We start from the raw sequence: 18,152 nt of genomic DNA, 5'->3' as shown, positions 1-18,152 counted from the left end.
CTCTCTCCACAAGCTCTGTATGGTTTGGTTTTCTGTATTCTGAAAGTGAGAGCTAGGCGGTGAGCTTGGCCTCGTATGAAATAATGACTTTCAGAGGACAGAAAGCTCTTATCCAATATTGGTCAAGTATTGACAATTTCCCAGCGAGCACTCATGCTGTTCTTTAATTTCATCACATTGTTAGCCGCGCTGCTGCTGCACGTCTCTGGGAGAGAGGAAGGGAGAGAGGAAGGGAGAGAGAGAGAGAGAGGAAGAGAGAGAGGAAGGGAGAGAGGAAGGGAGAGAGGAAGGAGAGAGGAAGAGAGAGAGAGAGAGAGAGAGAGGAAGAGAGAGAGGAAGGGAGAGAGGAAGGGAGAGAGGAAGGGAGAGAGGAAGGGAGAGAGAGAGAGGAAGGGAGAGAGGAAGGGAGAGAGGAAGGGAGAGAGGAAGGGAGAGAGAGAGAGAGGAAGAGAGAGAGGAAGGGAGAGAGGAAGGGAGAGAGGAAGGGAGAGAGGAAGGGAGAGAGGAAGGGAGAGAGGAAGGGAGAGGAGGAAGGGAGAGGGGAAGGGAGAGGGGAAGGGAGAGCGAGAGAGGAAGAGAGAGAGGAAGGGAGAGAGGAAGAGAGAGAGGAAGGGAGAGAGGAAGAGAGAGAGAGAGAGGAGAGAGAGGAGAGAGAGAGAGAGAGAGAGAGAGAGAGAGAGAGAGAGAGAGAGAGAGAGAGAGAGAGAGAGGAGAGAGAGGAAGGGAGAGGAAGGGAGAGAGGGAGGGAGTGAGGGAGAGGAAGGGAGTGAGAGGGAGAGTCAGAGTCGCTGGAAAGAAAGCCCTATGTCTCGTAATGACCTCCCTCTCCTCTGTAATTAAGTTTTCTTTGTGGTTATATAACCGGACTCTGCGACACCTGAGGTGTGACCCTGAATCAACCGCGGCACACGGACGCACAGTATAACCTGTCATGTTCCAAACTAACAGGGCCTTTTGAGAGAGAGAGAGAGAGAGAGAGAGAGATGATTTATGATGAGGATTTGTTGTAGAGCTCACGGAAGGCAGGCAAACAGCTCCAGCCCTCAAAGAGGATTAATCTGGGATCTGTGAATAAAAAACAATCACATCAAATTCTAATTAGGTAATTAAAGACAGACAGGCCAGTAGTCAGTCAGTGGAAACAGTAGCCTAGCGAACACCTTTGGCATGGCAAGCTGTCTACTGTCAGGGAGGGATCGCTTTGACCTAAACTCCTGCTCTGCATTACACAACACCATGATGAAAAACTGTGGAGAACTGCCTTAGCTGGGTCTTTTCTGCTCGGAGCAGAAAGGTTTGGGCCTGATAAGAATTAGAGGGTAGTGGTGCTGTGGCTCTTGTTTTTCCTTACAGTAGCTGGCCCATTATCTTATTGGGTCATCTGTTTTATACCTTTTTAGGAGGTACTAATAACTTTCCTATCTCTCAGGTTTTACCCCTGTGGAAATGAGTTTGAAAGCAATTTGGACATGTCACCTCAGGAAAGAGCAGATATTGATTCTGCTTGGACCACCACGGGACCTAAAGGAAAAAAAATGGCAATTTATCCACAAACGAGAAACGAGAAAAGAAAAATCACATTTTTCTAAATAGCTGACCTACTTTTTGCCTTGCAGGCCTCTTGTGTCTCGGGATCCATCCATTCAGTCATCCTCATGGTTGTGTTCAGTTTCTGCTCCGAGCTGAAAAGGCCCAGCCAAGGCAGTTCTCCCCTGAATACTTACATATAGAAGAGTGTATGTTGATGTAGCCAAGTGTTGATGTTCCTATTGAGGCATGATGAAGAGGACATCTGTGGCTACCCTCTTACATGATGATGAGGATGATTATTATGATGAGGATGATGATGATGATAATGACGTTGATGATGACTAGGAGGATGATGGCGATAATGACATTGATCATGATAATGATGATGACGTTGATGATGATGACATTGACGATGATGATGATGATGATAAGAAGGACTCTGGTGGTCTTAGTGCTTGCTGACCTTTTCCCTCCAGGCATCTGGCAGAGTGAGAACAGTACCCCCATATCACCATATCTCTCTTCCCTCTGCCGCCACCCCCCCCCCACCCCCCCCCCCCCCCCCATCCAGAACGACACATGGGGCCAGCAGTACTCCTACGCCCTGTTCAAAGCCATGAGCCACATGCTGTGTATCGGGTACGGCATGTACCCACCTGTGGGCATGACGGACGTGTGGCTCACCATCCTCAGCATGATCGTTGGCGCCACCTGCTATGCCATGTTCGTGGGTCACGCCACTGCACTCATCCAGTCTCTGGACTCCTCCCGTCGGCAGTACCAGGAGAAGGTGAGTGACGTTGATCAGAATGGATGGGAATATAACTGGGTAACTGGATAAGCAGCAGGAGATCAACATGTAAGGGGAACAGTATATCTGTACCCAGAGGAGAGTTAGGAAATGAAACCAACCAGACTTCATTTGGACACCCAAAGAATTGAACAGATTAGACTTCTTAAAATGTGTATTAGCCAGTCAGTACAGTACAGTTAAGCTCAGTTTCAGACTAAATGAGGGCAGATTGATGCAGGTCTCCGCCTCCCTTCAACCCCTGTGAGCTGCAGTGCTCAGGGCTGCATGAGAGCCAGAGTCCCAGGCTCCCCTGTGTGGGGATGGGAAAGGCCCTGGTAGTTGGCCTTGGAAGCCCTACCCAGCTCCTAGCTGCCCACGTGGCTGGGGCTGTAGACTCCCACATACTGTACATCTCCCCTCAGAGAGAGAGGGAGTGCTGGTGAGAAATAGAGAGAGAGAGAGAGAGAGAGAGAGACTGAGAGAGATGGGTGAGGGAGTTGTTCAGGTCAGAATCAGCATAGCCAACCAGTGTCTCTGGATACCCACTGTATGTGTGTGTGAGCGAGAGTCTGCTTCCTGTAATGTGAGCACTGAGACATTGTATATTTGTGTGGGTGTTTGAAGAATCAAGAGCCTGTCCTTCACACCAGGAGGGATCAACGTGGGCAGGAGACTGGCATCCAATGTGGCCTCCAGATAGACACACAACCACCAAACTGCTGTGCTATGGATGTGGACTGGCTGCATGACTATTGCTGTGGATGCAGAATTGTTGTTGAACAAGAGGGGAGCAGACAGCCGTCCCAGCTCAGCGCTCAGTCTAGTCCTGCTTTAGAGGTGCTCCGCTTGCTGCCAATAATATTAGGCTTATTAACAGCTGTCCCGCCTGGGACTCCTCACCACAGATCAGCACGTGGAGCAGGGCCCATTCTCAGCCACCATCTCCCCATTCTCCCCACTCTCGGTCTGCCTGGAGGAACATTAGCACTATAAATTGCAATAAATATTTAAGAGTGTGTTTTCCCATTTATCTTTCTGTGTCCAATAATTAAGCACGGTCTGTCTGGATGCTGCCTTCCATAGCTCCCTGTTTCTCCCTGTTGCTCCCTGTCTCTCCCTGTCTCTCCCTGTTTCTCCCTGTCGCTCCCTGTTTTTCCCTGTCTCTCCCTGTCGCTCCCTGTTTCTCCCTGTCGCTCCCTGTCTCTCCCTGTCGCTCCCTGTTTTTCCCTGTCGCTCCCTGTTTTTCCCTGTCGCTCCCTGTTTTTCCCTGTCGCTCCCTGTTTTTTCCCTGTTTCTCCCTGTTTCTCCCTGTCGCTCCCTGTTTTTCCCTGTCTCTCCCTGTCGCTCCCTGTTTCTCCCTGTCGCTCCCTGTTTTTCCCTGTCGCTCCCTGTTTTTCCCTGTCTCTCCCTGTCGCTCCCTGTTTTTCCCTGTTTCTCCCTGTTTTCCCCTGTCACTCCCTGTTTTTCCCTGTCTCTCCCTGTCGCTTCCTGTTTTTCCCTGTTTCTCCCTGTTTTCCCCTGTCGCTCCCTGATTTCCCTGTCTCTCCCTGTCGCTCCCTGTTTTTCCCTGTCTCTCCCTGTCGCTCCCTGTTTCTCCCTGTCGCTCCCTGTCGCTCCCTATTTTTCCCTGTTGCTCCCTGTTTTTCCCTGTTTCTCCCTGTCGCTCCCTGTTTCTCCCTGTCGCTCCCTGTTTTTCCCTGTCACTCTCTGTTTTTCCCTGTTTCTCCCTGTTTTCCCCTGTCGCTCCCTGTTTTTCCCTGTCTTTCCCTGTCGCTCCCTGTTTTTCCCTGTCTCTCCCTGTCGCTCCCTGTCGCTCCCTGTTTTTCCCTGTCGCTCCCTGTTTTTCCCTGTTTCTCCCTGTTTTCCCCTGTCGCTCTCTGTTTTTCCCTGTCTCTCCCTGTCGCTCCCTGTTTCTCCCTGTCGCTCCCTGTTTTTCCCTGTCGCTCCCTGTTTTTCCCTGTCTCTCCCTGCCGCTCCCTGTTTTTCCCTGTTTCTCCCTGTCGCTCCCTGTTTTTCCCTGTCACTCCCTGTTTTTCCCTGTTTCTCCCTGTTTTTCCCTCCCTGTTTTTCCTGTCTTTCCCTGCCGCTCCCTGTTTTTCCCTGTCTTTCTCCCTGTTTTTCCCTGTCGCTCCCTGTTTTCCCTGTCTCTTTCCCTGCCGCTCCCTGTTTTTCCCTGTCGCTCCCTGTTTTTCCCTGTCTCTCCCTGTCGCTCCCTGTTTCTCCCTGTCGCTCCCTGTTTCTCCCTGTTTTCCCCTGTTTTTCCCTGTTTCTCCCTGTCGCTCCCTGTTTTTCCCTGTCTTTCCCTGCCGCTCCCTGTTTTTCCCTGTTTTCCCTGTTGTTCCCTGTTTTCCCCTGTCGCTCCCTGTTTTTCCCTGTCTTTCCCTGCCGCTCCCTGTTTTTCCCTGTCTTTCCCTGTCGCTCCCTGTTTTTCCCTGTCACTCCCTGTTTTTCCCTGTTTCTCCCTGTTTTCCCCTGTCGCTCCCTGTTTTTCCCTGTCTTTCCCTGCCGCTCCCTGTTTTTCCCTGTCTTTCCCTGTCGCTCCCTGTTTTTCCCTGTCTCTCCCTGTCGCTCCCTGTTTTCCCCTGTCGTTCCCTGTTTTTCCCTGCCGCTCCCTGTTTTTCCCTGTTTTTCCCTGTTTCTCCCTGTTTCTCCCTGGCGCTCCCTGTTGTTCCCTGTCACTCCCTGTTTTTCCCTGTTTCTCCCTGTCGCTCCCTGTTTCTCACTGTCACTCCCTGTTTTTCCCTGTCGCTCCCTGTTTCTCCCTGTCGCTCCCTGTTTCTCCCTGTCACTCCCTGTTTTTCCCTGTCTCTCCCTGTTTCTCCCTGTCGAGGCTGTAGCTAGACACCAGACAGTTCCACCATTAGTGGCCACTGTACTGCTGTGCTGAAGGTCAAGCAGTGTTAGATGAAGTGGCCTGGCCAGGACATGTTGGCTGGTGTCTCTAGCTAGAATGCTAGAAAGACAGACAGACAGACAGACAGACAGACAGACAGACAGACAGACAGACAGACAGACAGACAGACAGACAGACAGACAGACAGACAGACAGACAGACAGACAGACAGACAGACAGACAGACAGACAGACAGACAGACAGACAGACAGACAGCGTGATTAGCCTTTTAGGTCAGTGTGTGTTAGTGTTGTGTAACAAAAGGATCCAGGCCTGCAGAATCCACTCTGATTTCTAGTAGTAGGCTAGTGCCATAATCCAGACAAGAAGCTCCATACAGCACAATCCCCTGCAGCTTTGGGAGGACAGGTGGCCATGTTCAGCCAGTGGTCCAGTTGTTGCCCATCTGATCTGTGTCATGGAAGGGCACAGCTGTTTCTGTTCTGTCTCCAGGGCCTCCTGCCTAGAGAGAAACCAGCTGACACTGCACCAGCAGCCAATGGACAAACTTGCCCAGCCATCACACTGGCCCTGTCCTACCAGACGATTGGATTGGAGAACGGGGTGTGGTTCTACGTTGTCACATTAGCAGTGAGGGTAGGGCAGGTAGCTCTGCAGGATGAGGCTCTCGCTTTGGGATCAGCCTGCGGATTTGAAGTGAGCAGGACAGAAAGGTGCAGGATAGAAGGGCATCATTGCTACAGTAATCGTGTGGACTGTTAAACTGTTGGTCTGTGGGCCTATGTTCTGACAGAACTCTGCTTTATGTGTGGAACTGCTCTGTTCTGCTGTTGGCGTGGACCAACAGGCACGATCACCCCAAGGGGACAGTGTTCAGGCTTCCATCCCATTTACACAGAGAGGAGAGGACACAGGAGACTGGAGTGGGGCGGCAGGGTAGCCTAGTGGTTAGAGCGTTGGACTAGTCACCGAAAGTTTGCAAGTTGGAATCCCCGAGCTGACAAGGTACAAATCTGTCGTTCTGCCCCTGAACAGGCAGTTAACCCACTGTTCCTAGGCCGTCATTGAAAATAAGAATTTGTTCTTAACTGACTTGCCTAGTAAAATAAAGGTAAAATGTAAAAAAATAAAGTCCTCAGCTTAATGAGTGAAACCAGAACAGAGGAGAGGGAAGCAGAGCCAAACGACACAACACGCCACATTTATCTGCTCAGTTAGCTGCCTCCCTCTGACTCTGACCAGATTCACAGACTCCTACAGTCATTAGAGCATAGGGGAGGAGGGAGTGGCTACAGGTAGCTACAGAGAGAGAACCTCTACAGACAGGGATGTATGGACATTGGGCAAGATGAGGAGTGGTAAGGTGACAGTCTTTAGGTGACATACTGGTAACAGTTTAACTTGACCAAGAAGCACAGTCTGGGTATATCCCCTCTGGGCAGAGAGAGGGGGAAGAGAGAGAGGGGAAGAGAGGGGGTAGAGAGAGGGGGGAGGGAGAGAGGTAAATCTGTGAATAGTTCAGAAGTATGTTGCAGAAAGAAGATGGGAGGGATGTTTGCAATGCTCCACAAAGACGGCAATAAAATGATCATCAGAAAGCCTGGGCATAATCTGCTGTGAATAGAGAGTTCTATTACAATGTGCCTCCATGTGATAAACGGCAGGCTGTCAGACACTAGCAAGCTTAAAAGAGCCCTTAAAAGGAAGCAGGAACTCTGGTAACTGGTACAAAGCGGAGAGCCTGAGTTATCATACTCTCAAATGCTGTGGCTTGAACTGTGACACGGGAGCCAGATAGGAGATATACTTTCGATTTATTTCAGGAGCAAGGTTTTTTTTCCATATTAGCCAACAACAATCTGACTCTTCTTCGCTCAGTTCAGACGGAATCAGCGGGAAACAAAGTCAACAGGGAAAATGCTTTCTGATGATTTTATCATTCAAGTATTTCTTTTTTTCTCTTTTTTTTGGTAACATCCCAACATTTTGAGAATTGCCTGGAGGGGTGCGCGTCCCAGGTGGTGTCATCAAATCAAATCAAATTTATTTATATAGCCCTTCGTAAATCAGCTGATATCTCAAAGTGCTGTACAGAAACCCAGCCTAAAACCCCAAACAGCAAACAATGCAGGTGTAAAAGCACGGTGGCTAGGAAAAACTCCCTAGAAAGGCCAAAACCTAGGAAGAAACCTAGAGAGGAACCGGGCTATGTGGGGTGGCCAGTCCTCTTCTGGCTGTGCCGGGTAGAGATTATAACAGAACATGACCAAGATGTTCAAATGTTCATAAATGACCAGCATGGTCAAATAATAATAAGGCAGAACAGTTGAAACTGGAGCAGCAGCACAGTCAGGTGGACTGGGGACAGCAAGGAGCCATCATGTCAGGTAGTCCTGGGGCACGGTCCTAGGGCTCAGGTCCTCTGAGAGAGAGAAAGAAAGAGAGAATTAGAGAGAGCATATGTGGGTGGCCAGTCCTCTTCTGGCTGTGCCGGGTGGAGATTATAACAGAACGTGGCCAAGATGTTCAAATGTTCATAAATGACCAGCATGGTTGAATAATAGTAAGGCAGAACAGTTGAAACTGGAGCAGGAGCATGGCCAGGTGGACTGGGGACAGCAAGGAGTCCTCATGTCAGGTAGTCCTGGGACATGGTCCTAGGGCCCAGGCCAGTTGAAACTGGAGCAGCAGCATGGCCAGGTGGACTGGGGACAGCAAGGAGTCATCATGTCAGGTAGTCCTGGGGCATGGTTCTAGGGCTCAGGTCCTCCGAGAGAGAGAAAGAAAGAGAGAAGGAGAGAATTAGAGAACGCACACTTAGATTTACACAGGACACCGAATAGGACAGGAGAAGTACTCCAGATAAACAAACTGACCCTAGCCCCCCGACACATAAACTACTGCAGCATAAATACTGGAGGCTGAGACAGGAGGGGTCAGGAGACACTGTGGCCCCATCCGAGGACACCCCGGACAGGGCCAAACAGGAAGGATATAACCCCACCCACTTTGCCAAAGCACAGCCCCACACCACTAGAGGGAAATCTTCAACCACCAACTTACCATCCTGAGACAAGGCCGAGTATAGCCCACAAAGATCTCCGACACGGTACAACCCAAGGGGGGGGAACCCAGACAGGCCGACCACAACAGTGAATCAACCCCCCAGGTGACGCATCCCCCCCCAGGGACGGCACGAGAGAGCCCCAGCAAGCCAGTGACTCAGCCCCGTAACAGGGTTAGAGGCAGAGAATCCCAGTGGAAAAAGGGGAACCGGCCAGGCAGAGACAGCAAGGGCGGTTCGTTGCTCCAGAGCCTTTCCGTTCACCTTCCCACTCCTGGGCCAGACTACACTCAATCATATGACCCACTGAAGAGATGAGTCTTCAGTAAAGACTTAAAGGTTGAGACCGAGTTTGCGTCTCTGACATGGGTAGGCAGACCGTTCCATAAAAATGGAGCTCTATAGGAGAAAGCCCTGCCTCCAGCTGTTTGCTTAGAAATTCTAGGGACAATTAGGAGGCCTGCGTCTTGTGACCGTAGCGTACGTATAGGTATGTACGGCAGGACCAAATCAGAGAGGTAGGTAGGAGCAAGCCCATGTAATGCTTTGTAGGTTAGCAGTAAAACCTTGAAATCAGCCCTTGCTTTGACAGGAAGCCAGTGTAGAGAGGCTAGCACTGGAGTAATATGATCAAATTTTTGGTTCTAGTCAGGATTCTAGCAGCCGTATTTAGCACTAACTGAAGTTTATTTAGTGCTTTATCCGGGTAGCCGGAAAATAGAGCATTGCAGTAGTCTAACCTAGAAGTGACAAAAGCATGGATTAATTTTTCTGCATCATTTTTGGACAGAAAGTTTCTGATTTTTGCAATGTTACGTAGATGGAAAAAAGCTGTCCTCGAAATGGTCTTGATATGTTCTTCAAAAGAGAGATCAGGGTCCAGAGTAACGCCGAGGTCCTTCACAGTTTTATTTGAGACGACTGTACAACCATTAAGATTAATTGTCAGATTCAACAGAAGATCTCTTTGTTTCTTGGGACCTAGAACAAGCATCTCTGTTTTGTCCGAGTTTAATAGTAGAAAGTTTGCAGCCATCCACTTCCTTATGTCTGAAACACATGCTTCTAGCGAGGGCAATTTTGGTGCTTCACCATGTTTCATTGAAATGTACATACTCTGTGCCTCTCCCTGTCCCTCTGTCCCCCCTCAATCCCACAAAGGGAATATGTGCATGAGATTGTTCCTCAGCTCACCCCTTCCCTCCCTCCGAACCCCCAGTATTACCGTGCTCCATGCATGTGTCTCTGCTAGCCTACAATTATTTTAAGGTGTGAGTTGGAAAGGGTAGACTCCAGATTTCCCCATGGATCCCAGCATCACAGCTACGGCATGTTGAGACCCATATCACACAATGGGAATTCCATCTCTCCAGATTGAGGGCACAGGCAGCAGCACATCTTTATGGGACTGTACATATGCCTGTTTCCCTCCCCGACTGCATGTCTGTAACCTCATGTAACAATGGAAGTGAGAGAAACCAGGGGGAAAAATATTCTAATTTTCCTAACCAAGATATCAGAAAAAAACGAGACCTTTCTAAACCCTTGATATGTTTGGTGTTAGCATGTAGTTATTTCCATTATCATGATGGGTATTTAGTCAATTCCTCAAGCTAGTCCTATGGCATCAGGACAGTGAGAATCTTGAACCCCAAACCAGACCATCACGATCATACCATTCTTAGTATACAGCATAGTACGCACTCTCCCTCTCTCCCCAGTCACTTATTTTCTCTCAACTACAGTAAATTACAAAATGGTGGCCGGCAGTCAACATGGTAAGTCCCTGACAGTACATCTATCTGCATTGCGGTTTGGCAGGCAGGCCAGATCCCAGGCAGGCCAGAGCCCAGTGTGTCTCTGTCACTGGTTAATCCCTCACTAAACTGGGAAGAGGGGTTCTACTGATGTGAACCATGTCACATCACATCGCGGGGGGATATCCCCAATAACTAAAGCACTAGTAGAATATCCCCAATAACTAAAGACTAGTAGGATATCCCCAATAACTAAAGCACTAGTAGAATATCCCCAATAACTAAAGCACTAGTAAAATATCCCCAATAACTAAAGCACTAGTAGGATATCCCCAATAACTAAGCACTAGTAGGATATCCCCAATAACTAAAGGACTAGTTGGATATCCCCAATAACTAAGCACTAGTAGGATATCCCCAATAACTAAAGGACTAGTAGGATATCCCCAATAACTAAAAGACTAGTAGGATATCCCCAATAACTAAAGACTAGTAGGATATCCCCAATAACTAAAGGACTAGTAGGATATCCCCAATAACTAAAGGACTAGTAGGATATCCCCAATAACTAAAGCACTAGTAGGATATCCCCAATAACTAAAGCACTAGTAGGATATCCCCAATAACTAAAGGACTAGTAGGATATCCCCAATAACTAAAGGACTAGTAGGATATCCCCAATAACTAAAGCACTAGTAGGATATCCCCAATAACTAAAGCACTAGTAGGATATCCCCAATAACTAAAGGACTAGTAGGATATCCCCAATAACTAAAGGACTAGTAGGATATCCCCAATAACTAAAGGACTAGTAGGATATCCCCAATAACTAAAGGACTAGTAGGATATCCCCAATAACTAAAGGACTAGTAGGATATCCCCAATAACTAAAGGACTAGTAGGATATCCCCAATAACTAAAGGACTAGTAGGATATCCCCAATAACTAAAGGACTAGTAGGATATCCCCAATAACTAAAGGACTAGTAGGATATCCCCAATAACTAAAGGACTAGTAGGATATCCTCAATAACTAAAGCACTAGTAGGATATCCCCAATAACTAAAGCACTAGTAGGATATCCCCAATAACTAAAGCACTAGTAGGATATCCCCAATAACTAAAGGACTAGTAGGATATCCCCAATAACTAAAGGACTAGTAGGATATCCCCAATAACTAAAGGACTAGTAGGATATCCCCAATAACTAAAGGACTAGTAGGATATCCCCAATAACTAAAGGACTAGTAGGATATCCCCAATAACTAAAGGACTAGTAGGATATCCCCAATAACTAAAGCACTAGTAGGATATCCCCAATAACTAAAGCACTAGTAGGATATCCCCAATAACTAAAGGACTAGTAGGATATCCCCAATAACTAAAGGACTAGTAGGATATCCCCAATAACTAAAGCACTAGTAGGATATCCCCAATAACTAAAGCACTAGTAGGATATCCCCAATAACTAAAGGACTAGTAGGATATCCCCAATAACTAAAGGACTAGTAGGATATCCCCAATAACTAAAGGACTAGTAGGATATCCCCAATAACTAAAGGACTAGTAGGATATCCCCCAATAACTAAAGGACTAGTAGGATATCCCCAATAACTAAAGGACTAGTAGGATATCCCCAATAACTAAAGGACTAGTAGGATATCCCCAATAACTAAAGGACTAGTAGGATATCCCCAATAACTAAAGGACTAGTAGGATATCCCCAATAACTAAAGCACTAGTAGGATATCCCCAATAACTAAAGCACTAGTAGGATATCCCCAATAACTAAAGGACTAGTAGGATATCCCCAATAACTAAAGGACTAGTAGGATATCCCCCAATAACTAAAGGACTAAAGTAGGATATCCCCAATAACTAAAGGACTAGTAGGATATCCCCAATAACTAAAGGACTAGTAGGATATCCCCAATAACTAAAGGACTAGTAGGATATCCCCAATAACTAAAGGACTAGTAGGATATCCCCAATAACTAAAGGACTAGTAGGATATCCCCAATAACTAAAGGACTAGTAGGATATCCCCAATAACTAAAGCACTAGTAGGATATCCCCAATAACTAAAGGACTAGTAGGATATCCCCAATAACTAAAGCACTAGTAGGATATCCCCAATAACTAAAGCACTAGTAGGATATCCCCAATAACTAAAGGACTAGTAGGATATCCCCAATAACTAAAGGACTAGTAGGATATCCCCAATAACTAAAGACTAGTAGGATATCCCCAATAACTAAGCACTAGTAGGATATCCCCAATAACTAAAGCACTAGTAGGATATCCCCAATAACTAAGCACTAGTAGGATATCCCCAATAACTAAAGGACTAGTAGGATATCCCCAATAACTAAAGGACTAGTAGGATATCCCCAATAACTAAAGGACTAGTAGGATATCCCCAATAACTAAAGGACTAGTAGGATATCCCCAATAACTAAAGGACTAGTAGGATATCCCCAATAACTAAAGGACTAGTAGGATATCCCCAATAACTAAAGGACTAGTTGGATATCCCCAATAACTAAAGCACTAGTAGGATATCCCCAATAACTAAAGCACTAGTAGGATATCCCCAATAACTAAAGCACTAGTAGGATATCCCCAATAACTAAAGCACTAGTAGGATATCCCCAATAACTAAAGGACTAGTAGGATATCCCCAATAACTAAAGGACTAGTAGGATATCCCCAATAACTAAAGCACTAGTAGGATATCCCCAATAACTAAAGCACTAGTAGGATATCCCCAATAACTAAAGCACTAGTAGGATATCCCCAATAATCCCCAATAAAGCACTAGTAGGATATCCCCAATAACTAAAGGACTAGTAGGATATCCCCAATAACTAAAGGACTAGTAGGATATCCCCAATAACTAAAGGACTAGTAGGATATCCCCAATAACTAAAGGACTAGTAGGATATCCCCAATAACTAAAGCACTAGTAGGATATCCCCAATAACTAAAGCACTAGTAGGATATCCCCAATAACTAAAGGACTAGTAGGATATCCCCAATAACTAAAGACTAGGAGGATATCCCCAATAACTAAAGGACTAGTAGGATATCCCCAATAACTAAAGGACTAGTAGGATATCCCCAATAACTAAAGCACTAGTAGGATATCCCCAATAACTAAAGCACTAGTAGGATATCCCCAATAACTAAAGCACTAGTAGGATATCCCCAATAACTAAAGGACTAGTAGGATATCCCCAATAACTAAAGCACTAGTAGGATATCCCCAATAACTAAAGCACTAGTAGGATATCCCCAATAACTAAAGGACTAGTAGGATATCCCCAATAACTAAAGGACTAGTAGGATATCCCCAATAACTAAAGGACTAGTAGGATATCCCCCAATAACTAAAGGACTAGTAGGATATCCCCAATAACTAAAGGACTAGTAGGATATCCCCAATAACTAAAGGACTAGTAGGATATCCCCAATAACTAAAGGACTAGTAGGATATCCCCAATAACTAAAGGACTAGTTGGATATCCCCAATAACTAAAGGACTAGTAGGATATCCCCAATAACTAAAGGACTAGTAGGATATCCCCAATAACTAAAGGACTAGTAGGATATCCCCAATAACTAAAGGACTAGTAGGATATCCCCAATAACTAAAGCACTAGTAGGATATCCCCAATAACTAAAGCACTAGTAGGATATCCCCAATAACTAAAGCACTAGTAGGATATCCCCAATAACTAAAGCACTAGTAGGATATCCCCAATAACTAAAGACTAGTAGGATATCCCCAATAACTAAAGGACTAGTAGGATATCCCCAATAACTAAAGGACTAGTAGGATATCCCCAATAACTAAAGCACTAGTAGGATATCCCCAATAACTAAAGCACTAGTAGGATATCCCCAATAACTAAAGGACTAGTAGGATATCCCCAATAACTAAAGCACTAGTAGGATATCCCCAATAACTAAAGCACTAGTAGGATATCCCCAATAACTAAAGGACTAGTAGGATATCCCCAACTAACTAAAGGACTAGTAGGATATCCCCAATAACTAAAGGACTAGTAGGATATCCCCAATAACTAAAGGACTAGTAGGATATCCCCAATAACTAAAGGACTAGTAGGATATCCCCAATAACTAAAAGACTAGTAGGATATCCCCAATAATAACTAGTAGGATACTAATAACTAAAGGACTAGTAGGATATCCCCAATAACTAAAGGACTAGTAGGATATCCCCAATAACTAAAGGACTAGTAGGATATCCCCAATAACTAAAAGGACTACTAGTAGGATATCCCCAATAACTAAAGGACTAGTAGGATATCCCCAATAACTAAAGGACTAGTAGGATATCCCCAATAACTAAAGGACTAGTAGGATATCCCCAATAACTAAAGGACTAGTAGGATATCCCCAATAACTAAAGGACTAGTAGGATATCCCCAATAACTAAAGGACTAGTAGGATATCCCCAATAACTAAAGGACTAGTAGGATATCCCCAATAACTAAAGGACTAGTTGGATATCCCCAATAACTAAAGGACTAGTAGGGACTAGTAGGATATCCCCAATAACTAAAGGACTAGTTGGATATCCCCAATAACTAAAGGACTAGTAGGATATCCCCAATAACTAAAGCACTAGTAGGATATCCCCAATAACTAAAGGACTAGTAGGATATCCCCAATAACTAAAGGACTAGTAGGATATCCCCAATAACTAAAGGACTAGTAGGATATCCCCAATAACTAAAGGACTAGTTGGATATCCCCAATAACTAAAGGACTAGTAGGATATCCCCAATAACTAAAGGACTAGTAGGATATCCCCAATAACTAAAGGACTAGTAGGATATCCCCAATAACTAAAGGACTAGTAGGATATCCCCAATAACTAAAGGACTAGTTGGATATCCCCAATAACTAAAGGACTAGTAGGATATCCCCAATAACTAAAGGACTAGTAGGATATCCCCAATAACTAAAGGACTAGTAGGATATCCCCAATAACTAAAGGACTAGTTAGGATATCCCCAATAACTAAAGGACTAGTAGGATATCCCCAATAACTAAAGGACTAGTAGGATATCCCCAATAACTAAAGGACTAGTAGGATATCCCCAATAACTAAAGGACTAGTTGGATATCCCCAATAACTAAAAGACTAGTAGGATATCCCCAATAACTAAAGGACTAGTAGGATATCCCCAATAACTAAAGGACTAGTTGGATATCCCCAATAACTAAAGGACTAGTAGGATATCCCCAATAACTAAAGGACTAGTAGGATATCCCCAATAACTAAAGGACTAGTAGGATATCCCCAATAACTAAAGGACTAGTAGGATATCCCCAATAACTAAAGCACTAGTAGGATATCCCCAATAACTAAAGGACTAGTAGGATATCCCCAATAACTAAAGGACTAGTTGGATATCCCCAATAACTAAAGGACTAGTAGGATATCCCCAATAACTAAAGGACTAGTAGGATATCCCCAATAACTAAAGGACTAGTAGGATATCCCCAATAACTAAAGGACTAGTAGGATATCCCCAATAACTAAAGGACTAGTTGGATATCCCCAATAACTAAAGCACTAGTAGGATATCCCCAATAACTAAAGCACTAGTAGAATATCCCCAATAACTAAAGGACTAGTAGAATATCCCCAATAACTAAAGCCCTCTTGGGGGGTGGGGTCTCCTGTAGTGTCCTGACGCTAATGGACACAACACCAGCATTCTGGGTTTCCACTGCTGCTTTGTGTCTGTATTTGTTTGTTTGTACCCTATTGGTTCTTGGCAGTGTTGGGTAAGGATTGTGAGAGTAGCCTGGGAACCCCAGAAGGGGCTTTTGTTGTTGGGAGGCTAAGCAGCGTGTTGTGACATGCCAGCAGCCCCAAATGGATGTAGAAGCAAATGACAGTGAGTGCATGGTGCACAGTGTCCAGCCCCTCCCCTGTACATCTCTAATGAACACTTGGCAATTAAGGCAGGGTCTAATTGGTGAAGGACTAATGGAAGAAGGCCCTGAAGCTGATTAATCCTGGGTGCTACTGAGGCTTCAGAGACCCTCTGTTCTCTTCTCCCCAGCTTCAATCCCCCATCAGAACTATTCAATGAAACAGTCATCGTTCCTCCTCGGGTACTGTGCATTCACTGGAACTGTGCTTTGTACATTAACCCATTTCTTCCCAAATACACCCATTTCCTAGCCCTAAATGCTCTATTTATTACTCATAACCCCTAGTTCCTCTGCCAATACACCTCATCCCTGTTACTTGCCTTTCTCAGCCCTGTTACCCACTTTCTAACACGTTTCAGGAGAAGACTCAGGTGCAGACAGTGTCAAAGTAACAAACATTTATTACTAGAACAGGGGTCAGACAAAACAACAGGTCAAGGGGTAGGCAGAGGTCAGTAATCCAGGGTGGTGTGACAAGGTACAGAACGGCAGGCAGTCTACCAGGTCTACACCTTTGACTGAGTCCCAATACTAATATAAAACCAGATCTACACCTGAATATCTCAGCCCAAATACCCATACGAACCAGGTTTACACCTTTGACTGAGTCCCAATACTAATATAAAACCAGATCTACACCGGAATATCTCAGCCCAAATACCCATACGATCCAGGTTTACACCTTTGATGATAATAAAACCAATCCACCTGTACGATCCAGGTTTACACCTTTGATGATAAATACAAATAATCAAGTCTCCGTATAAATGCACCTGCACTGTGATAGTCTCAGAGGTCCGTTAAAAGTACAGAGAGCATCATGAAGAACAAGGAACACACCAGGCAGGTCCGAGATACTGTTGTGAAGAAGTTTAAAGCCGGATTTGGATACAAAAAGATTTCCCAAGCTTTAAACATCCCAAGGAGCACTGTGCAAGCGATAATATTGAAATGGAAGGAGTATCAGACCACTGCAAATCTACCAAGACCTGGCCGTCCCTCTAAACTTTCAGCTCATACAAGGAGAAGACTGATCAGAGATGCAGCCAAGAGGCCCATGATCACTCTGGATGAACTGCAGAGATCTACAGCTGAGGTGGGAGACTCTGTCCATAGGACAACAATCAGTCGTATATTGCACAAATCTGGCCTTTATGGAAGAGTGGCAAGAAGAAAGCCATTTCTTAAAGATATCCATAAACAGTGTCATTTAAAGTTTGCCACAAGCCACCTGGGAGACACACCAAACATGTGGAAGAAGGTGCTCTGGTCAGATGAAACCAAAATTGAACTTTTTGGCAACAATGCAAAACGTTATGTTTGGCGTAAAAGCAACACAGCTCATCACCCTGAACACACCATCCCCACTGTTAAACATGGTGGTGGCAGCATCATGGTTTGGTCCTGCTTTTCTTCAGCAGGGACAGGGAAGATGGTTAAAATTGATGGGAAGATGGATGGAGCCAAATACAGGACCATTCTGGAAGAAAACCTGATGGAGTCTGCAAAAGACCTGAGACTGGGACGGAGATTTGTCTTCCAACAAGACAATGATCCAAAACATAAAGCAAAATCTACAATGCAATGGTTCAAAAATAAACATATCCAGGTGTTAGAATGGCCAAGTCAAAGTCCAGACCTGAATCCAATCGAGAATCTGTGGAAAGAACTGAAAACTGCTGTTCTCAAATGCTCTCCATCCAACCTCACTGAGCTCGAGCTGTTTTTCAAGGAGGAATGGGAAAAAATGTCAGTCTCTCGATGTGCAAAACTGATAGAGACATACCCCAAGCGACTTACAGCTGTAATCGCAGCAAAAGGTGGCGCTACAAAGTATTAACTTAAGGGGGCTGAATAATTTTGCACGCCCAATTTTTCAGTTTTTCATTTGTTAAAGTTTGAAATATCCAATAAATGTCGTTCCACTTCATGATTGTGTCCCACTTGTTGTTGATTCTTCACAAAAAAATACAATTTTATATCTTTATGTTTAAAGCCTGAAATGTGGCAAAAGGTCGCAAAGTTCAAGGGGGCCGAATACTTTCGCAAGGCACTGTATATATTTTTAAAATGTTGTCATTATGGGGTATTGTGTGTGGATTGATAAGCAAAAATATATAACCTAGTCAATTTTAGAATCAGGCTGTAACGTAACAAAATGTGGGAAAGTCAAGGGGTT

At 45.2% G+C, this 18,152-nt stretch overlaps 1 protein-coding gene across 2 annotated transcripts in view; it reads left to right on the top strand.

The window, feature by feature from the left end:
- LOC124035778 (potassium/sodium hyperpolarization-activated cyclic nucleotide-gated channel 4-like) overlaps positions 1-18,152 on the top strand; it is a 106,916-nt gene that overhangs the window by 56,377 nt on the left and 32,387 nt on the right. For both annotated transcript variants that reach the window (XM_046349483.1, XM_046349482.1), the window contains exon 4: positions 2,102-2,320. In XM_046349483.1, the coding sequence (XP_046205439.1) occupies positions 2,102-2,320 (219 nt within the window). The remainder of the gene's footprint in view (positions 1-2,101; positions 2,321-18,152) is intronic.

The sequence above is a fragment of the Oncorhynchus gorbuscha genome, linkage group LG05, assembly GCF_021184085.1.
Source record: "Oncorhynchus gorbuscha isolate QuinsamMale2020 ecotype Even-year linkage group LG05, OgorEven_v1.0, whole genome shotgun sequence".
NCBI classification, from domain to species: Eukaryota; Metazoa; Chordata; class Actinopteri; order Salmoniformes; family Salmonidae; genus Oncorhynchus; species Oncorhynchus gorbuscha.
The sequence above is the reverse complement of the archived record's forward strand: the minus strand, read 5'-3'. Positions and strand labels throughout refer to the sequence as shown.